General features: G+C 40.7%; 2 protein-coding genes across 3 annotated transcripts; one reads left to right on the top strand and one right to left on the bottom strand.

Moving 5' to 3' along the window:
* Positions 1–6,685: 6,685 nt before the first annotated feature.
* On the top strand, positions 6,686–11,259 carry LOC131308680 (FACT complex subunit SPT16-like). The gene is made up of 2 exons (XM_058335653.1): positions 6,686–6,811; positions 7,818–11,259. The coding sequence occupies exon 2, from the start codon at positions 7,845–7,847 to the stop codon at positions 11,037–11,039; it is 3,195 nt and encodes a 1,064-aa protein (XP_058191636.1). The 5' UTR covers positions 6,686–6,811; positions 7,818–7,844; the 3' UTR covers positions 11,040–11,259.
* Positions 11,260–15,102: 3,843 nt separating this feature from the next.
* On the bottom strand, positions 15,103–21,233 carry LOC131308679 (FACT complex subunit SPT16-like). 2 transcript variants are annotated; one of them, XM_058335651.1, is made up of 3 exons: positions 20,871–21,233; positions 19,854–19,966; positions 15,103–19,372 (listed from the first exon to the last, which is right to left on the bottom strand). In XM_058335651.1, exons 2-3 carry the CDS (start codon positions 19,927–19,929, stop codon positions 16,104–16,106), a joined length of 3,345 nt encoding a protein of 1,114 aa, XP_058191634.1. In that variant the 5' UTR covers positions 19,930–19,966; positions 20,871–21,233; the 3' UTR covers positions 15,103–16,103. The 2 variants fall into 2 exon arrangements, with proteins under 2 accessions (XP_058191634.1, XP_058191635.1); XM_058335652.1 differs by having other exon boundaries at positions 15,801–19,372; positions 19,778–19,966.
* Between the last annotated feature and the right edge of the window lie 1,135 nt (positions 21,234–22,368).

Raw genomic sequence — 22,368 nt, 5'->3', positions numbered from 1 at the left:
AAGAGAGTGGTAGAAGGATCATGGCTTGTGCTATCCTACTTCTCTAGTGGTTAGATGGCGTTGGCCGGCAATCCGGTCAGACAAGAAATTATTCAATGTCTCTGGGCAAAGTTGAGAACGAATTTAAATTACACATTATTATTGTAGAGTCAACACAGTTGAGGGTGAAGTCTACACATTTAGGGGTGGACTCCACACAGACAAGTGGTCTAGATTTATGCTCAACTTTGCCCGAGGAGAATTGGATACGGAGTATCTTCTTATTGTCCGACTGGGAATCATCTTTTATTTTATCTACTTTTTTATTATTATCAACAATCAGCTTTTATCTATTTTATCTGTTTAGGAGTATTTTAAATAAAAAGTCTTCACTCCGGGAAATTATTAGGTGCTCCTGGCGGTGCCTCGGTATCTTTCTCCACCACACATCAATGTGAAGTCCAAGATTAAGTGTATGAATTTCACGAAAATGTGTGTTGAAACCGGGTGTTAAGGCATCACGTGGCGGTGTCCCAGGACCATTGAATGTGTGTTTTAAGGATGTGTTCTTAGCATTGCTATATTCAACAAAACTCACTTGGCATTGTGAAAAAAACAACTAAAAACTATATTTTTTAAGAACAAAGTAAATCATAAATCCATGTTATTACTTAAGCAATCTTAATTCCATTGGTCCAAAATACCATGACAATGCCATAGCTGACCGAAATCCTTTTAGTATGAGTAACAACTGTGTGTGTGTCATTGGCTTGTGAAAACAAAACCGTGGACTCCCATTAAAACATCCAGAAGGGGACCTTCCCTGTCCTCACCTTTTCTTCGCGGATGAGCTAGTGCTTAATTTTTGCTAAAGCCACTAATGAAAACTGTGTGACCATTTCTTCTATCCTGGACAAGTTTTGTGCCCTCTTTGGCCAAAAAGTTAGCCTTTATAAGGTTCTGGTCTCCAAGAACAACCACGGAAGAAGATAGACTTGATCTATCCTCTATTCTCGGTATCCCCGGCCCATACCAATCATTTTGCTAACTACCTTGGTTGTCCTATCCACGTCTCTGAACGAAATATGCATTTGTTTCAACTTATCGTTGACAAAATTGGAAAGAAGCTTTATGGGAAGTAAGAGAAATGTGCATGTTATGAAGTCTATGATTGTTTCGCACTGCGGATAGTACATATGGCGCTCAGATTATGTCAGGAATGAAGTACGCGCATAGTTAGCAATTGTGTCCGGCCAAAGTTGCTTGAGCCGAATTAAATTTGCTCAGTATACCAGTTATTTGCAGGGAGTTCTTGCCAAGGACGACACAGATATTAGAGCTTGCTGAAGCTCATGGAGAAATGTGAAAATTTCTGATGCTAACAGGCTGCTTGGCTTGGAATGGAAGGTTACCCCTCGAATTTTTACCTCTGCTGGATCTTTGAATTATTATTATTTTTTAATCTGGTCTTTGGTTTTGTTGTCTCTGGTTGTTTTGGCAGCCAATTGTTTTTCTTCATGAAGCTTTCTTTGTTTCGTTTTTTTAATGCATCTTTGTGCTGGGATATGCCCTTTTGAACCTGTAATCTGTTTCGGTTTCAACAAATTAAACTTACCGGGGGGAATTTTTTTTTACTCAAGTAGCCTTCGCCTTACCGTTTGATTGATCGAATAAAGTGACGAAATGACAAAAATTGCAGCTGGCGCTTGAAAATAACAATTGAGAACTATTAGAGATCCTTTGCGGTTGTAATTAGGGTGATACAGCCACAAAGTTGGACCAGATGTAAAGGCTCAGAAACTCGTTGAGACAAGAAATTCCAAAGTTTCATGCTTTAAGTGCTGATGGGAAAGACACTGTTCTAAAATATGTGTTCTGTCTTAGAGCTTATGAGTGTTGCTGAAAAGGCTTAAGGCTAAACGAGAATAAACGTCTCAGTGGTAACATCAGAAACCCTAAGAGGTTATGGTAAGAATGAATTACGGTGAGTTGTCGAGAATAGGTATAATTGTTGCTGTGAGCTGAAAGAACGAAAAGCTGATTTGACTTTGCTGTTGCAATTTGCAACATTTGGACATTTTCAATGCTAGATGGTAATTTTTCTGTCTTTGCGGTTGTGGCGGCGCCTGCAAAAGGCTAAAAGATGCGGGATTATGACTAGAGACTTTTAGAGTCACTATATAATCCTTAATACTGAATAGAACTTGTTGGTGAAGATGAACAGCGTTATTTTGCGTTATTAATAAAGTTGGCTACTTTATTTTCTCATTGAACAGAGCTTCAACGATGATGTGCGGTGTGATGATTTCCCAACAGTCATACGTTGTTCGTCGCCTGCACAAGTCATGATAAAGACATAACTTAAGAAGACTGGACAACATGTTTTGGTTTACAACCTAATAGCCTAACATGGCTTAGAAAGTTTGAAAGTACAAATTCTTACCAACGTTTCTGCTGTAGGAGTTGCTTGAGGGACAGTGTGTACGGTTGGACAGCGTTTGAAGTTCACGAAGGAAGCTGATGGGTTAATCTTTTCATGTATGAGGTCAAGGAGTTCTTGGTTATGGGTGGTCTGTGGACTGTGGTGATTGCTTCATCATCTACTTATGGCAAAGGACTAGGTTCGTCGGGCATCCCCACATGGTAGGCATCCTCATAGAATCGTTGGGCCACACTGGTAAGACCACTCATATTAGATAGGCATCAACGAACAGATCATAGTCACCAAAAATATCGTGCTTTTGAAATTCGACTAAACTCGGCTCAATAAGCTCCCAGTTAGTTGGATGCTATTGGAAAGAGAGTACAAACATTAGACCATGGAATCCTATTCTGAGGATGGCAACCGAGGCTTCATGTTTGAACTGGATTGTATGCGCGCGTTAGACAAACCACATGTTATATGAAACCTTCGACTCATTACCCTTGGAGAGTTGGAAGAATGACGAGGCTGTGGTTTGGTTCGCTACAGCCTACAGAATTGATGAAGTCCTAGGCTGTGGTATACTGGTATTCATTCTTCGCACTTCGTAGAATATCGAGTTTCGTACTCATTTCATTACCTTCCCGTTATCTCTTCTAAAGCTTGTATGTTGCTTAAACCGAAACGCCTCTCTGCCTGTCTCTCTGAGTTTCTACTACTAAGTAGCACCTCTGCTGTTCAATCATAGAATCGATTCTGAAAAATCTGACAAACCAAGCAAAACATAGCCTTAAGTCTGAACCAATTGGGGTTGGATACATTAGAGCTGTGCTACGTGCACAGCAAGCTGTGCACGAATCATTTCTGGATACATTAATCAATTAATTTTTTCCATTGAGCTCGGTCGAGGGCCTTGGATGTTACTTCACATGAACATTGATGTCAAGGGCTTTAGTGCTGTCTTCAGTGTAGCATGTTGCCTTCAATGTGCCACACATGTTCGACAAGAGAATGAATAAAACACTGTTAAAGCCACAACTCCTCACAACATACATATTCCACCAAATTCTAATATGCTGCTTCTTATTATTCCGCTCCAACAACTGGAACACTTGAGTTCTCGTATCAATCCATGTAGTTTAGAACTTAACTTCTTTCTTTTTTCCGTACGTCTTTGAAGAAGTTGGTTTTTTTGGTGGAATTCTTTAAATTTTTTCCAGAAGTTTTGTACTTCCAGATTATTTGTCTCTTGTTGCATGGAGAAGTTGGCTTGAAAATAGAACATAGCATAATGGATTTGTTGGCCTATCTTAGTCCAGGTTTGCTTGAATACTCAACCATAAGTCGACGAGGATGGCATTTTTTAGGTAAGTGAAAAGACCAGAAAAACAACTGTGAAGCTTATAAGAATGAAAGGTACTGTGGCGTACCACTGCTGTGCTTATCGTCTGTGGTGGAACATATGATGCTGATTTTAGGATAGCAGTGATTTTCCTTCAAAACTACGTTGGCTTCTCTCAATCGAATTTTATGTTGTTTTGCTGATCCACCTTATTTGAACTGTATCTCAATCCACAAAGGATGGGAGCTTTCAAAAGAAATGGAAAAAACGCAACGGAATGTCTACTTTTGTCCCCCCGATACAAATCAAGAACCATGATCTTTTCATTGTATCGCCATAACTCTTTTTAAGATGTAGTAAGATGTTTTCAGTGCAATGCTTGTATTGTTGTAAATCTGATTACGCAGACATTCATTCATTCGGTGCTCTACCCAATCATGTACCCTTCGCGCCTAAGTTTTCATTCAAACTTCCAGGAATCTAGAGTCTCATCCTAGAAAGGCCGAACGGGGGTGGAATCTTGAGCTCTTAAAGATCGTCGCATGCGGTGCTTGTAGCAGAAAGTCCCTCAACACAAATTTTCAATTCTGATTTCCAGTATCCTTTTCAGGATTTTCAATTAGACAACCGTATGGTTTTGTTCTCACTTAGAGACTATGGCCGTGGGTGGAGGAAAGGGGAGGGACACATGGTCAAATGTCACCTGCTATGCCATTTCATTGAGCAAGAAACTGATGAAGTGGTATGCTAGCTCCATGTAGAACAAGGAGGAAATTCTTATCGGCTATCGAAACTATGCCATCGAGAAAATCATGTTGCTTTCCGCGGGGCACGAAAATAGAACTGCTGCCATGATTTGGATTTCTTCCCTTGAACTGTATTTGAGCTTTCTGTTTACCTCTGAAATGATTTTGTTTGACATTTCTGGCTCGCTTTCGTTGGATTATTTCTTGACCCATTGCCTTCTTTTCGGTTTCTTACCCTCTTTTTTCTTCGTCCTAACACACAAACGTGCAATTCGCAGTGATAAGACTAGAACCCAAACATTTTAACCGATAAGGGAGTGTCACGACTGCTAGGCAACCCCATGGTTTTGTATTGTAATGGGAATTTTTTTTTTTTTTTTTTGTCATACTGCAATAGTTTTCCTACTGGTAAATAACAAACTACATGATCTAGCCTCTAAACGTTTAATTGAATCTATTATATTCCTAGAAAGTAATTTTTATGAAATTGAAAAATTCATATTGTTATACTTTGTCTCACATCGTTCATTTAAATCACCCAAGTTTGATTAATATATTCTAGAGGCTTCTCCAACTATAGCTAATTAGTTTTAGATTGAAACCCTCCAAAAAAAAAATGTAACACATATTAATGTAATTTTCAAGCAATTGTCTTTTTTCTCTCTCTCCAATTTCATTCTAATACGCTATGTATATATTGTATAACAATGGATTATTAACCTTCTTTCTTGTAATTAAAATTGAAGTCATTTTTAATTTTAAATGAGCTCAAAACTCGAATAACCAAGTTTTGTTATGTTCGAGCTCGGTTCGTTTACTAAACGGGTCAAAAATTGGAACTTGAGCTTAGCTTGGCTATAAATGAGCCAAACCGATTTATTTTGCAAAATGAGCCTAAATTTGGAGTGTCAAGCTCGGTTTGTTTACCAAACGAGGTAAAAAAAATTCGACCTCGAATATTAAACGAGTCAAGCTCAGCAAAGCCCTAACAAACTGAGCCTGTTAGCAAGGAGCTTGATTCTTTTACCGCCCCAAGAGTGTTTATATGTCTTCCCGCCACACTTATCCACCTAAAAGCTTTCTTTCCCGCCTACCCCAAGGGCGTTCCCGTCAATATAAACGTCGGTTTCGATATCCAACGAGGACAAAAAGGTAACTTCGCCTCACAAAAAGCGGTGGCATCCCGAGTAATTTCTCGTACTATCTTGCCTTGTTACAGAACGGCTTTCGCTATAAAACCCCGGGTTCCAGAAAATCGAAATCCATATTTCCTCATTCTCTCCCTCCCTCCCCCCCCCCCCCCCTCTCTCTCTCTCTTCGACGCCTCTTCTCCCTCTCTCGCTACCCTTCCTCTCTCGCGTTCTACCACTCTCCTCCGCATTGCCTTCTCTCTCTCGCTCTTCGAGAGTTTCTTCTCGTTCTTCGAAGTTCATCTCAACTCCGCACCAATCTCCAAAATGCTCTTCCGGCTATGATTCCTCCATTTTCCGCCGTGCGATCACTTCAATCTTCGTTTGAAAGCCTTCCAAGCCCTAACCCTAGTTTTCTCCTCTCCAGCGGCGCCTCACCGACCCCTATTTAGAAACCGAACTTCAGAAATTCACGCTCTGAGATCTGAACACCACTCGCCGCTCGAGGAGGAAATGTAAGTTTTTTCCTCGCGTTTTGCTTTGATTTTGGCCGTCCTTTCTGTTTCCCCAACTTCGAGAAACCCTTATTTTGCTTGATATCTGGAATTTGCATGAATTTATCGAAACTTTTTTAAGGGGTCTATTTTGAGCCTAAGTGTTTTCCTCGTGTTTTACTTCGATTTAGGCTGTCCTTGTTGTTACCCCAACTTCGAGAAACCCTAAATTTGCTTAATACCTGGAATTTGCATTAATTTATCGAGATTTTTATTTTCGTCTATTTCGAGCGCAAGTTTTTTCCTTGTAATCTCTCTTTGATTTAGGTAGTTCTTGTTGTTTCCTCAACTCCGAGAAACCCTAATATCACATGATATCTTGGATTTGCATGAATTTATCGTGATTTTCATTTTTGTCTATTTTGAGCATAAGTTGTTTCTCCTCGTGTTTTGCTCTGATTTAGGCAGTTCTTGTTGTTTCCCCAACTTCGAGAAACCCTAATTTTGCTTAATATCTGGAATTCACGTGGATGTGTCAAAATTTTGTTGTTGTCGATGTTGAGCATTTTAGGTTTTGTTTATGGTTGTTTGTGTTTGTTTGATTTTGAAGTTGCAGAGACTCGAAGTTGAACCCTAGTTTCTGAAATTTGTGGCGGTGATTATTGGTTTGAGGATTCCTTATGTAACACCTTAAAAAAGTGAGTGCAATTGCTGTTTCTCTGTGTGGTTTCATGAACTGTTTTCACGTTTCTTGCTCATGCAATTGAATCGTTAACAGTATGGATAAACTATAGAAACTTAAATAATTTAAAATTTCATCGACTGGAAAAAAAAATTAAATTGATAGTAGATGTAAAATTGAAATATAAATTTAGGAGCAAGACGAGAACAAACTTGGACCTGAACCCAAGATGATATACGCTCGTTTTTTCTTGTTTTGATAGCATTCACCGTGTCTGTGTATGAAAGGAGTTATCTCATAGTTCTTATCTTTCAGATTAAACCAGCTCAGTTTATACTGAAAAGGTATGTCATGGAAGTTGTTATTATCTCATATTTCCTTATTTTGTGACATTGTTTCTTCTTTTCCTCCTCTCATGATTCTAAGTACATTCAAAGAAGGAAGTGTTTAATCAGAACTTCATAACACAGATTTCCATAATGTTCCAACTGTTGTGCTGTGAATAAATTTTTTGAACAAAACATGAATATAATTGAACCTGATTCCATTTGATTCTGGTTTTGATAACAAATGATATTATTGCTTCAGTTTATACGACATTTTGCGTTCGTTAGTTTTTGTTTGGGTGATATATGACATTGCCTCTTCTTTCCCTTTCATGATATAGAAGTACATTTGAGAAAAATGTTAAATCAGCACTGAATCACCGAATCAGATTGGTTTATAAAGAGAACAGAAAGAAAGTTGGAAGTGAACCCCCAATGATTCAACTCTAATTGTGTTTCTGTTTGGATAATTAAGGGGTAGTACAGTTCTGGGTTCTACTCCCAATTTTCATCTGCGTATCAGTGTAGGGAAGGATTTTGACGTTGCTTCTTCATTTCCTTTCGTGGTTCCATGTACACCCAATGAGGAAAAAGTTAAATCAGAACTAAACCACCACTCCAGGACCACAAGAAGTAGATTGATGAATCCATGCTAGTGCTCCCTTGTTGTAAGTTGACCCCCCTTTTTTTGTGCAGACCAGATCTAGGCTCATTAAACAGGAGATGACAGAGAACAGAAATGGGAATGCCCTGCCTGCAAATGGGAAGGCTCATGGGGCGGGGAGTGTTTACACTATTAATTTGGTGGGCTTTAGTACACGGTTGAAGGCCCTTTACTCGAACTGGCGCGAACACAACGCTGAGTTCTGGGGATCTTCTGATGTCCTTGCAGTTGCTACGCCTCCTGCTTCTGAAGATCTGCGTTACCTTAAATCGTCTGCTCTTAATATTTGGTTGCTTGGTTATGAGTTCCCGGAGACAATAATGATATTCATGAACAAGCAGATCCATTTCTTGTGTAGCCCGAAGAAGGCTTCTTTGCTTGAAGCTGTGAAGAAGGCTGCAGTGGAGGCTGTGGGTGTGGAAGTTGTCATGCATGTGAAGGCAAGGAATGATGATGGGACTGCACAGATGGACGCCATACTCCTTGCCATCCGTGCTCAGTCAAAATCGGATCCTATTGTTGGGTATATAGCAAGAGAGGCCCCTGAGGGTATTCTTCTGGAGACCTGGGCTGAGAAGCTGAAGAACTCAAATCTTCGGCTTGCTGATATTACCAATGGGTTTTCTGACCTGTTTGCTGTAAAGGACCATGATGAGGTCACTAATGTGAAAAAGGCTGCATTTTTGACTGCCAGTGTGATGAAGAATTTTGTGGTTCCAAAACTAGAAAAGTTCATTGATGAGGAGAAAAAAGTTGCACATTCTGCATTGATGGATGAAACTGAGAAGGCCATACTAGATCCTACTAAAATTAAGGTGAAATTGAAGGCTGACAATGTGGATATCTGCTACCCTCCAATCTTTCAGAGTGGTGGGAACTTTGATCTCCGGCCGAGTGCTTCAAGTGATGATGAGTTTCTGTACTACGATTCTGCCAGTGTGATCATTTGTGCTGTTGGATCTCGATATAGCAGCTACTGTTCTAATGTTGCCAGGACTTATCTTATTGATTCCACTGAGACACAGAGCAAGGCGTACGACGTTCTACTCAGGGCTCATGAAGCAGCAATTGGTGCTTTGAATCCTGGGAACAAAGTTAGTGCTGTGTATCAAGCTGCCCTCTCTGTGGTCGAGAGGGACACTCCTGATTTAGTTGCAAACTTGACAAAATCTGCTGGGACAGGAATTGGGTTGGAGTTCCGCGAGTCGGGATTTAGTCTTAATGCCAAGAATGACCGTGTGTTGAAACCGGGCATGGTTTTTAATGTGACACTAGGTTTCCAGAACCTGCAAGCACAGACCAAGAACCCAAAGAGCCAGAATTTTTCTTTGTTGCTTGCGGATACTGTGATTGTTACGGAGAAGGGCCATGAAGTGGCAACTGTGTTGAGCTCTAAGTCTACTAAGGATGTGGCTTATTCCTTTAATGAGGATGAGGAAGAGGAGGAACTGCCAAAGGTGAAATCCAAGGCTGGCACAGAAAACTTGTATTCCAAGGCAACACTCAGGTCAGACAACAATGAGATATCAAAGGAAGAGCTCCGAAGGCAGCACCAGGCGGAACTTGCTCGCCAGAAGAATGAAGAAACCGCCAGACGTCTCGCCGGTGGGGGGTCAGTAAATGGAGATAAGCGTGGTGCTTCCAAGAATTCGAGCGATTTAATTGCTTATAAGAGTGTCAATGACCTCCCCCCTCCTAGAGATTTGATGATTCAGATTGACCAGAAAAATGAGGCCATCCTCTTACCTGTATATGGCAGCATGGTGCCTTTTCATGTTGCTACAGTGAAGACCGTGTCCAGCCAGCAGGACACCAATCGAAGTTGCTATATCCGAATAATATTTAATGTTCCTGGCACCCCATTTAATCCTCATGATGCACACTCTTTGAAGCATCAGGGGGCAATATTTCTGAAAGAGGTTTCATTTCGGTCCAAGGACCCAAGGCACATAAGCGAAGTGGTGCAGCAGATTAAAACACTTAGGCGGAATGTTTTGGCTAGGGAGTCTGAGAGAGCAGAGCGGGCTACTTTGGTTTCTCAGGAGAAGCTTGTAATTGGAGGGAACAAGTTTAAGCCTATAAGGTTGATTGACCTTTGGATCCGTCCCACTTTCGGCGGTCGTGCAAGAAAGCTGAGTGGTACTTTAGAAGCACACTCGAATGGGTTTCGGTATTCAACCTCAAGGCCGGACGAGCGTGTTGACATCGTGTTTGGAAACATTAAGCATGCATTCTTCCAGCCAGCAGAGAAGGAAATGATCACCCTCCTTCACTTCCATTTGCACAACCACATAATGGTTGGAAACAAGAAAACTAAGGATGTGCAGTTCTATGTTGAGGTGATGGATGTGGTTCAGACCCTTGGGGGTGGAAAGAGATCTGCCTACGACCCTGATGAGATTGAGGAAGAACAACGGGAAAGGGACCGGAAAAATAAAATCAACTTGGATTTCCAGAATTTTGTCAACAGGGTGAATGATCTCTGGGGACAAAGCCAATTCAAAGGGCTTGACCTTGAGTTCGATCAACCTTTAAGGGAACTTGGTTTTTATGGAGTTCCATATAAGGCCTCGGCTTTCATTGTCCCAACTTCAAGTTGTTTGGTTGAGCTGATAGAAAATCCTTTCCTTGTGGTCACTCTGAGTGAGATCGAAATTGTGAATTTAGAAAGAGTGGGTCTTGGACAGAAAAACTTCGACATGGCTATTGTGTTTAAGGACTTTAAGCGTGATGTGCTTCGGATTGATTCTATTCCTTCGACTTCACTCGATGGGATCAAGGAATGGCTTGATACAACAGACCTCAAGTACTATGAAAGCAGGCTGAACCTGAACTGGCGTCCGATATTGAAGACTATCACTGATGACCCCGAGAGATTTTTGGAAGATGGGGGATGGGAGTTTTTGAATTTGGAGGCTAGCGACTCGGATTCTGATAACTCGGAGGAGTCAGACCAGGGTTATGAACCGTCAGATGCTGAGCCTGATTCGGTGTCTGAGGATGAGGAATCCGACAGTGCGTCATTGGTGGAGTCTGAAGATGATGATGAGGAAGAGGACTCGGAGGAAGCATCAGAGGAAGAGAAGGGGAAGACGTGGGAAGAGCTGGAGAGGGAAGCGAGTAATGCAGACAGGGAGAAAGGGGATGAATCAGACAGTGAGGAGGAGAGGAAGCGAAGGAAGATGAAGGCTTTTGGCAAGTCAAGGGCCGGTCCAAGTAGCGCTGCTCCCAAACGGGCAAAGATGCGGAGGTAGATTCTAGGGGAGATCTCTTGTTTTCAAGTAAGGTTTTCTAGTTTATGCAGCAGTAGTTATCTATGTTATCAATATTCAGCTCTTACAAGTTATTTTAAGGGTTACTTTCCCTTTTTTTGGTCCTTTTCTCGTGTTTTAGGTGATCTACTGGATGTTAACATGACAGATTGCGCTTGTAAATTTGGTAGCATTTGTTTTTGCCTAAAAGGGTTTCGCTTTACTCTTGTGAGTTCTTATTGGGTTCTTGAGCTTTGCCTTCTTTAGTTGGTAGTTCATTTAGTTGGTGGTTCATTTACAAGTGGTAATGTTGATTCTCTCTCTCTCTCTCTCTCTCTCTCTCTCTCTCTCTTTCTCTCTGATACTGCGTCGTGTTACTCGATGGCGATAGACAAATCTAAAATCTTTTTCCATCGTTGGTCTTGAAGATTGGAAGCAGATTTTCAGTTAACGAGCAAAATGGCTGTATATTTACAACTAAGTACCCCCTTTCCATTTCTTTTTCTGTTTACTGGTCTGTTTCTTTTCCAAGTTCCACTGTCTTCTGATCTCTCCCAGAAACAATGCGGCGGAGGGAAAGTTCTGCTGCTTTCTTACATCAGATAAAAGCGTTGATACAGATTGACGGAGGGAGAAACATCCCTGTCGTTTCGAGCATTGTATCTGCATGTCATGCATAGGTTATGAATGGCTCTTGTGTTTTTTCCCCCCCCCCAATATATTGGGAAATAAAGATGAGTTCATGCTGCATTGCATAGATGTGTTGAATTTGATTTTATGAAAGCATTGTTGACTTGGATACAATTCATTATGAGTTGGTTGGGCATTACAAGATTCTTTCAGCTTGCGGTTCGACTTTCATTCACGTGCTATCAATCCCGATGTTGGTTCAACCTATATGGGATTTTGTCGGCGGGACTTGGCTCCCGCTTAACGACCGTGGAATTAATTCTCTGGATTAATTGTTCCATTCCGTTGGATACACACTTACAAAAGAACGACTAGCCATCGTGAATTTGTAAGATTGTTTTTGGGTGTACGATTTCTCGAATTCGATCGTAAAATGCATGCCTTGGTGTAGGTTAGTCATTTAAACAACTGGGGTTGCTTTACCAGCGATCTGCACCATAGTACCATGTTTAGGGCAAGGATAATATCCCAAATTTTTTTCCCACATTATCCTTAAACTATAGTACCATCCCAAAATATGTTGCCCTGATTCAGCAGTAATGTTCGTGTCATTGTTAATGTTCCGTTTTGCTAAGTACTTATTTTTTGAATCAAATGTGATGTATTGTGAGAGGATGACCTATCTCGTAAAGGAAAAAATAAGAACTTTAACGGAACGGAAGGCCCAGTGTATCCGTAGCTTACAAAGATGTAAGATGAAAAATGGAAACTGAACTTGTATTTTCCTATTTGAAGGAAATCTGATGAACATACTTCATAAACTTCTAGATACTTTCTTCCTGCAATCATTTGTTTGGGGCAAATCCAAAATTATGAACTAAAACGGTTTCAAAATTTTAGCAAGAGTTGTAAACTACACATTTTTTGTATGAAAATAATTGGGAGACTTATTGTTTTTTGAAGATGATAAACTTGAGATTTTATACATTCATAAGTAAGCTGCGATCGATTTAATCTCGTGTAAAATACGACCAAACGTTTTTTTTTTATTTTATTGCGGAGTATATGATTGATTTATTTTTCATTTAGTTACAAGATGGAACGAAATATTGTACTCATGAGCATTAGAAGATAAAAATATCATATTCCGAGTGTATTCTTGGGCGATAGTACAAACTTTATGAGATCAAATTTGTTAACCCTACTTGACTACACACGGCTCTACGCTTGCATTTTTGTTTGTATATCATATCGTGTTACGGGCGCATCGTGGGAAGATGCATCCGTAGAATACGCATTGGACAAGGAGAAACTCATAATCTTTGCAACTAAAGGAGGTACACAAATGAATGGAGTATGGTTAATAGGTGATCCATTGATTTTTTTTTCCCATTAGGTTTTGTAGGATAGAACGAAATGTTGTAGTCATGAACATTAGAAGATAAGAATTTATATTCTGATTGTGATTTCGGGGCAATTTTATAACCTTTTGTCAAATGAATGGGGCTGGCTGTAGCACAAATTTGTTAAAAAGATTGAATCATATTATCTCTATCGACTAGTAATTGCCCATTGCTTTCTAAATATAGTCTAAATGAAGTATCAAACCCCATTTTTATGAAGTTTTGTGTGTGTGGATACAACGGTTCTTTTTAGCGCCATATGAGATGAGTCTCGGATATGCGTATGGTCCCACCTCATGCGAGAGGAGCATAACAAATAATCGTGAATTAGAAAAAATTTCCTTCTCCCAACAAAATCAACTTCTCAAAAAATTTCATTTTAAGAATAAGCTTCAAACATAGTTCATCTAACCAAGTTCATAAAATAGCCTAACACAACAAAGATAACCAAATCTATTTAATTCCATTAATTGCATTCAGGGACCTAGAAAAATAGAAAAGCAAAATAGTTCTAAGATTACATATTACCAAGTAAGGAGTAGAGTTTGAAGCTCTCTCTGCCCAAAAGGCTCCAACAAAAAAACCTACAATCTGATAGATCATGAAACTTCAAATCATCTAAACCAACAGCTCAAGTTGTATTGAACAATAATTTTGTTCTCTTACCTATTAGTTAAAAAGAAAAAGAATCCGACGCGAAGAATTACTATTGGCCACAAAGAATTACTCGTGGCCACAAAGAATTACTTTGGCCGTGAAGCATTACTCCTGGCCGTGAAGAATTACTTTTGGCAGCACAAAATTACTCTTGGCAGCACAGAATTGCGAGACCATAAAGTAATTCGATGTGGCAACGTGCAATTCGATACGGCCAAAAGCAATTCGATGCGGCCAAGAGTAGTTTGTAGCAGCTATGTGCAATTCGATGCGGCCAAGTACAATTCGACGCAGCCAAGAGTAATTTGTAGCGGTCAAGTGAAATTCAATGCGGCCAAGTACAATTCGAAAGGGCCAAGAGTAATTCGATGCCGAAAATCCTATACGTACCGACCAAAAATATAGGGAAATCGTACCGACGGCCGCGCGCGGCCATTTCCGGCCACCGGACGGCCGATCCGAGCTGTCCAATTTTTTTTTTTAAAAAAACCGAGGGGCCCCGCGCGGGAATCAACGGGATCTGATGTGTGTAGGGTGCTTGATCTAAACACCCTATTTTTCGTGTATATATGTAAATGCTCGGATCGAACGGCCGGAGACGGCCGCACGCGGCCGTCGGTAGGAAACGGTCGGTGCAAATAGCACCACTCAATTCGATGCAACCAAGTGCAATTCGATGTGGCCAAAAGTAATTCTTAGCCAAGAGCAATTCATTGTGGCCAAGAGTAATTCTTCGTGGCCAGGAGTATTGCAGCCAAATGTAATATTTTGCGGGCAAGAGTAATTCATCGCGGTCAGGAGTAATTCTTTGCGGTTAGGAGTAATTTTTTGTGAACTTCTAATCTCAGTCATTGGATTCAATGGTTGAGATGGAGAGTCTTTTTTGTGTTCCCGAAATGCTCTCTTATATATTCTTCAAATTAGCACAGAATCTGAAAAAATTTGGTATTTTTCTCTTCTTTTTTTGAAAAATCACAGAAACATTAATGTGTAATTGTTTGGAGTAAATAAACCCACACGGCAATTGTGTAATAAACCCAAACAGCTTCCTCCGTGTGGTTAGGAGAAGAAGGTCTTGGTTGGTCAGGCTGGTGTACCCAAACCCCTATTATCTCTGTACTTTGTGTTATGAGTTAATGAAATTTTTTTGCTGATAAAAAAGAAAAAAAGAAAAAAAAGCCAAATTTTCTCAAAGAATATGCTTTATCAATTCTGTGCAAATAAAAAACACAGAAATTAAAACTTTCTAGACCTCCAACTATGCACCTGAAATCATGGAATCTGGTTCCCAAAAGAAGAAACCTGATGTGCATCGACAACGGATGCAATTCTGTATAATTCGATTAGACCGAAAGACTGAAATCTAGCAAGAAAGATCTGGTTGTACAAACAAAATCTGCATTTATACAAGGTAAAACTTCACTCGTTTCATCTGCAGACAAAGGTTAATGTGGAATTCAGTCAGCTGTTTAATACAAGAAGCTCTAGCATCATATACTCTGACATTTAGATCATGAGACAATTCAGGCACTGTACGCATAGGTTTCCTGCTGCTGAGATTATCTTCAACAAACCATAGGTTTCCTTGCGGCGGAGATCATTTTCAACCTCAACGGAATGTAGACATGTACATTTATTGTGTATGGAGTCACCACCCAACGACTTACTGGCACTGTATGGATCATATGTTCAACCAAACCAGACGTTTCCTGCTGCGGAGATCATCTTCACCCTCTACGGAGCGTAGACATGTGGTGATTGTGTATGGAGTCACCACGACTTACAGGCACTGTATGCATCATCGCCTCCTGACATATGCATTCCACTGTACTGTATCCAAGGATAGAATGACCCACAAGCAAGTGTAGCCCCGACTTTTGACACTGCAGTTCATAATATCTACCTTTTGTTCTACATGCTGCAAACCCCGATGCTGTAAAGATGCCAGTTAAATCGTCAAAGTACTATAACCATCCCAGAACAATGAAGATGCTAATGAAGCCATTCCATGCGTCAATCACAGGAGCAAAAAGACAGCTGACACATTAAAATTAAAAAAAAACGGCCAAAGAAATAACCAGAAACACACAAAGTTCTTCTTCCCTATAGCTTAGCACTCACCATGTTACAAGTACAAGACTTGACTTATCTTACAAGACTGAAAGAGGCTGCAATACATGAGAATAATGAAAGAACCATGTACTTTTCATATATCGTTGTGACTTGGGATCAAAGACCTGTTCCACATTCGGTCACACAAGTATCTTCCACAGCTACTGGTGCCACTCCATAACTTATGAAAAAAGGCAAGAGCCTGGTGGCAGGTCCCAGTTCCTATCTTTTTTTATCATCGGTCCCAGTTCCAGTTCCTATCTGTTCACCTGAATTTGGGCCTCTTAGGAAGGCTACCACTGGGAATTCTTTTATCGGGCACCCTAGCCTTTCCAAAAGTCTTAATCTGCCTTCGCTTTCTCTCATTCTCGCTGTCTGATTCATCCCCTTTCTCTCTGTCTGCCCTACTCGCTTCCCTTTCCAACTCTTCCCATGTTTTCCCTTCATCCTCCTCTGAACCTTCTTCGGACTCCTCTTCATCGTCATCCTCAGACTCCACCAATGACGCGCTGTCGTCGTCCTCTTCCTCTGAACCTGAGTCAGACTGCGCATCAGAAGGCTCATATCCATGGTCTGACTCTTGCGAGTTGTCAGAATCTGAATCACTAGCCTCCATGTTCAAGAATTCCCACCCACCATCCTCAATGAACTTTTCTGGGTCGTCAGTGATAGTTCTCAATATGGGTCGCCAGTTTAGATTTAGCCTGCCTTCATAATACTTGAGGTCTGTTGTGTCAAGCCACTCCTTGATGCCATCTAAAGAGGTTGAAGGGATAGAGTCAATCCGAAAAACATCTCGCTTGAAGTCCTTGAAAACAATGGTCATGTCAAAATTCTTCTGCCCCAGACCTACTCTCTCCAGATTAACTATCTCAATCTCATTCAGGGTGATTACCACAAACGGTGTCTCTATCAGCTCAACTAGACAGCTTGAAGTTGGGACAATAAAAGCCGAAGCTTTGTGGGGCACACCATGGAATCCAAGGTCTCTAAAGGGCTGGTCAAACTCCAAGTCAAGTGATTTGAATTGGGTTTGGCCCCACAGGTCGTTCACTCGATTCACAAAGTTTTGGAAGTCCATGTTGATTTTGTTCTTCCTGTCCCTCTCTCTCTGTTCTTCCTCGACCTCATCAGGGTCATAGGCGGATCTTTTTCCACCCCCAAGTGTTTGAACCACATCCATCACCTCAACATAGAATTGCACATCCTTTGTTTTCTTGTTTCCCACCATTATGTGGTTATGGAGATGAAAGTGAAGCAGAGTAATCATCTCCCTCTCTGCCGGTTGGAAAAATGCATGTTTGATGTTGGCAAACATGACATCGACACGTTCATCAGGCCTAGAAGTTGAATACCTAAAACCATTAGTGTGGGCTTCCAGTGTACCAGAGAGCTTCCTTCCGCGACCACCAAACACAGGACGGATCCATAGATCAGATAACCGTATTGGCTTAAATTTGGCCCCAGCAACTTGAAGCTTCTCCTGACTAACTAATGTTGCTCTCTCAGCTTTCTCAGACTCCCTTGAAGTAACCTGCCTGCGAAGGGTTTTAATCAGCTGTACCACTTCACTAATGTGCCTTGGGTCCTTGGATCGGAACGACACTTCCTTAATGTAAATGGAACTTTGGAATTTCAAGGAGTTTGTGTCATGTGGATTGAAAGCAGTCCCCGGTACATTAAAAATAATTCGAATGTAGCAACTTCTATGCGTATCCTGCTGACTAGACACACTTTTTATCATCGCAACATGGAAAGGGACCATGCTTCCATAAATTGGTAACAATATGGCTTCCCTTTTCTGATCAATTTGTATTGCCAAATCTCTAGGAGGGGGTAAATCATTAACGCTCTTGTACGCAATCAACTCCCCGGATGTTCTCACACCACCACGATTATCCATTGAGCCAGAACCCCCGCCAGCAAGCCTCCTAGCAGTTTCTTCATTCTTCTGACGTGCAAGTTCAGCCTGATGTTGCCTCCGCTGCTCCTCCTTTGATATCTCGTGGTTGACTGACCTTAAGGTTGCCTTTGATGGCAATGATGCCTTGGAACCATTAGCTGCAGATCTCACTTTTGGCTTTTCTTCTTCTTCTTCTTCGTCATCCTCATTAAATGAGTATGCCACATCCTTGACGGCTTTAGAACTTATAGAAGTCACCACTTCTGGACTAATGCCAGAAACAATAACCGTGTCAGAGAGCAGAACAGAGAAATTTTGGGTCTTTGGGTTCTTGGTTTCAGCCTGCAAATTCTGAAAACCAAGGGATACATTAAAAATCATGCCTGGTTTAAGTACCCTATCATTCTTTGCATTCAGACTAAGCCCTGACTCGCGAAACTCAAGGCCAATCCCAGTCCCAGCAGATTTCGTCAAGTTTGTTACAAATTCAGGAGCATCCTTCTCAACTACTGATACGGCGGCTTGGTATGCAGCGCCAGCTTTATTCCCTGGTTTCAATGCACCAATAGCTGCGTCATGAGCCTTAAGGAGAACCTCATACGCCTTGCTTTGGACAACATTGGCATCAATTAAGAATGTTCGCGCAACATTGGAGCAGTAGCTGTTGTAACGGGACCCAATAGCACATATGATCACGCTAGTAGAATCATAGTAAAGGTTCTCATCGTTGCTAGAAGCACTTGGTTTGAGGTCAAACCCTCCTCCGCTTTGAAAAATTGGAGGGTAACAGATATCGATATTGTCCGCCTTGAGCTTCACTTTAACCTTTGCAGGTTCAAGTATGACCTTTTCTGTGTCATCCATAAGGGAAGAATGGGAGATCTTCTTCTCCTCGTCAATGACTTTTTCAAGCTTCGGGACCACAAAGTGCTTCATCACTGACGAAGTTAAGTACGCAGCTTTCTTCACGTTAGTAATCTCATCACTGTCCTTCACTGCAAATAGGTCCGCAAACCCATTGGTAATGTCACTGAGTTGAAAATCTGAATTCTTTAGTTTTTCAGCCCATGACTCCAAAAGGTTCCCTTCGGGGACCTCTCTTGCAATATACCCAACCACAGGAGTATCATGACCATCCGACTTTGACTGAGCACGCACGGCTTTGAATATGGTTTCCATTAATGCAGTTCCATCGTCGCTTTTGGTCTTCACATGCACCACAACTTCTGCACCCATAACCTCCTTAGCAGACTTCTTCACAACTTCAAGTAAAGAGGCCTTCTTCTGACTACACAAGAAATGGATCTGCTTCTTCATGAAAACCATAATTGTATCAGGGAACTCGTAACCAACCAACCATACATTCAGAGCTGATGATTTCAAATAACGCAAGTCTTCGGATGGTGGAGGCGTTGCAATTGCAAGAACTTCAGAAGCACCCCAAAGATCATCATTGTGTTCCTTCCAGTGGGAATAAAGCATTTTTAACCGCTTCCCAAAGGTACTCAGATTGATACTGTAGGCACTGGCTCCTCCCGAGGCCTTGCCATTGGGACCATTTCGGTTTTCAGACATTGTAGATGAAGCAAGGATAGTTTTTGAATCCTGGATAATTTTCCGGTGAGCATAAACTGTGAGACATAACAAGTAACTATCAGTTCCCTTCACTCTTTCCCTATGGTATAAGCTTGACCTGAATTAAATTTCTGATGGGTTGCAAGTAGAAATCATGTTTCAAATTCAAATCTATAAATAAAAGTTACTACAATAGTAAGCCAAAAACAAATCTTAGCACAGAATCTAATGCCAAGCTAGTGGAAAAGTTCACATCTGCAGTCTCAGGATACAACTAACAGCATCAGAATAGTAAAACTCCATCAATGGAAACCAACGGGAAAATTTGTAGGAATGGAGAAACAGACAAGAATATAGATACAAACATGACCATACATGCATGTATTTCATAAATGGATCAAAAATCAATTGGACTCCCTCATTTCTGCATATCGAAAGATCAGACTAAGTAGAACCCATACCAATTAGCTTACAAGGTCAAAGAAACAACATGTTTTATTGATAGAGATAGTCCACATCTGACTTAACATCTCTTACAAATAAAAGTCGGTTTCACTCGTAATCTCTGAAAACCTCCAATATAGTCTTCAAACATCCATAAGAACGAGTACATGAATAAATCTTTCAGACTCTGAATCAACGACCACTTCCTGCACTTCCGGAAACCCAATAAAGACACATTCTAAAGTGAGATATCGATAAAATGGAGAAGGAACTCCAAATAGATAGTTGTACTTTCACTAAGGAACTCCACACAGTGATGGACCCAAGGGGTGGCTGGTGGGGCGACTGCGACCCCAAAGTTTTGATAAAAGCTTCTTACTATGGTAGAGTAAGTCTGAATATTCTCAAACTGTATAAATTTTGCCACCCCAAGGCTTTCTGTGAAACAAATAAACACCCGCCCCCCTAGGGTATTTAACAAAGAAAGACTTAACCAACATTTTGGAGAGACAGAGACTTTGATTTAGCCATGTGCAGAAAGGAAAAACAGGTGATACAATACAATCCAGATAATAGAAAATATTCTCTCTCTTTTTTTTACTAAAGTGGTGGAATAACAAACCTCTTGTTTATCATTGATTGATACAAAAGGTAACAACATATAAAGCGGAAAGTTAAGGAAACCTTCAAATCTTAACTAAGTTAGATCACTTGAATGTTGTCTTTGTAAGGTAATTTTTTTACTTTTTTTTAGTGAGACATTTTCTATTGGTAAATGAAATTGCCAAGGAATCATTCCCCAACCTTAAAATCCAACAAAAAGTTCCATGAAGCCACATATACATGTACATATGTGTACATATAAACATGGATGAGCATACACACACAAACACCTTTCTGAATCTGGAATCCAAGATCAATTCCTCCACTTTCTGAAACCCAATAAGCTAAAACCTTGAGATGAATAAATGGATAAGCAAATGACAATAAAATTTTCAACTTTCCCATATGAAACTCCAAATTCCTCAAAGCAAATGCTCAAATTCAAAAGCTAATCATTTAACAAGAATAAAGTACACAAAACATAAAGCAAGAGGATTCAAAGCTTACAGTTTCTGTGCTTCCTTGAGGATCGATACGCTATGATCCGATTACTATGCCAAAGTGTTGGGATTTTTTAGTTAAGCAGATTTCAATACTTCGGAAATTTTGAAACTTGGGATTGAGGCTTTCAAAAGCTTGCGAAAACAGATAACTGCATAATCCCACCCGATGCAACAAGCCGTTCAAAACCCGCGAATGAAATTGATTGAATTGATGATAAAATAGAGAGAGGGGGAGAGAGTGTGAGAGGAAGGATCAATGAATAAATTCGATGAGAGAGAGATTTTCACTGGTGGAGAGCGAAGAGACGAACGGGGAAGTCGTCTGCAGGTAAACTACGTTTAGGCCCCAGCAGCGGAGCCATGATTTTTGGGACCGACATCCCCTGTCCGACCCAATCCGGACAGGGCCTGTTCCCCCATCTCGGCCATTGATCTCATAAATCAACGTTTGAGATGTGCCAAACATTTTTTGTTTCAAAATGACGTCGTTTTTGCTCAGCACATCTCAACAGTTGATTTGCGAGATTAACGATCGAGACGAGTGGGACAGGCCCCTGTCCGGATTAGAGTCGAACAGGAGATCCGGATCCCGATTTTTGATAAGTCGGGTCGAAAATTTGGGGTAAGGGTCCAATCCAGTCTAGTTGAGATTCCATCCAGTTTGGTTCACTTTTGGACCAATAGTGAGCCCTTCTTAGGCCCACAGCAACAATTGAGACTGTTTATCTTTTAGACGTCGTCGAAAAAATTACCCACGCCAAAATTCAGTTTTATCGGATATGGTTTGATATCTCTTTCTCTTTGGTTATCTAGATATTCCAAAATAATAAGATTTGGCTCCCGTTTGTGCTATGACAGAGAAATCAAAGAGGGAGAGAGAGACGATTGAGAAGAGAAAGAGGTTCTACCTTCTATGGAGATTTTGTCTCATTTTTTTTACCGAGTACAAAATTCTTACATGGACTATGACAAAAATGAATTTTGAAATTTTTTTGGAGGGGTTAAATAAATGGGATGAAAATTGTACATATCTCTGTGAAAATTTGGCAGCCAGTGAAATCGGCTGTCCACCCTTGATCCTATGTCCCTCCGCTAATTTCACCCTAATGTTGATCCTGTTTCAACAAAGTCGATTTTCTAGATTAGGAAATAGCGTAAAAGTGCCATGCGGTGCTTACCAAGAACGGGGAACCCATAATGGCAAATTGGCAATCCGCTCCCCATGTAATGCAACACCCACAATGGTGGTCCGGTGGGGAGGATTTCAATACGGTGGTGAAGTAGTGATGGTCTAGCAGAGATGACGCAAGGGGGATAGAGATGACCAAGGGGGATATTATGAAAAGGATTATATATAAGAATAAAGGACCAGTTATTTAGCTCCTGATCACATAGCTCACAGGCATTTAAAAAAACTTCGCATGTCACCAAGTGACAATTTTTTTGGTCCCGTCTCGTTAAAATTCTTATTTTTGAAGTATTTATTTTTTATTTTATGAGAC

The sequence above is a fragment of the Rhododendron vialii genome, chromosome 11a, assembly GCF_030253575.1.
Source record: "Rhododendron vialii isolate Sample 1 chromosome 11a, ASM3025357v1".
Classification (NCBI taxonomy): Eukaryota; Viridiplantae; Streptophyta; class Magnoliopsida; order Ericales; family Ericaceae; genus Rhododendron; species Rhododendron vialii.
Note: the sequence above shows the minus strand (reverse complement) of the source record. Positions and strands in the feature narration are given on the sequence as shown.

Bases quoted from the DNA above. Each gene is read 5' to 3' on its own strand.
- LOC131308680 (XM_058335653.1), top strand. From the start codon at position 7,845: ATGACAGAGAACAGAAATGGGAATGCCCTGCCTGCAAATGGGAAGGCT.
- LOC131308679 (XM_058335651.1), bottom strand. From the start codon at position 19,929: ATGTACTCGTTCTTATGGATGTTTGAAGACTATATTGGAGGTTTTCAG. The intron at 19,373-19,853 runs GTAAGAGATGTT...TATGTCTCACAG, and splicing joins AGTGAAACCGACTTTTATTT to TTTATGCTCACCGGAAAATT.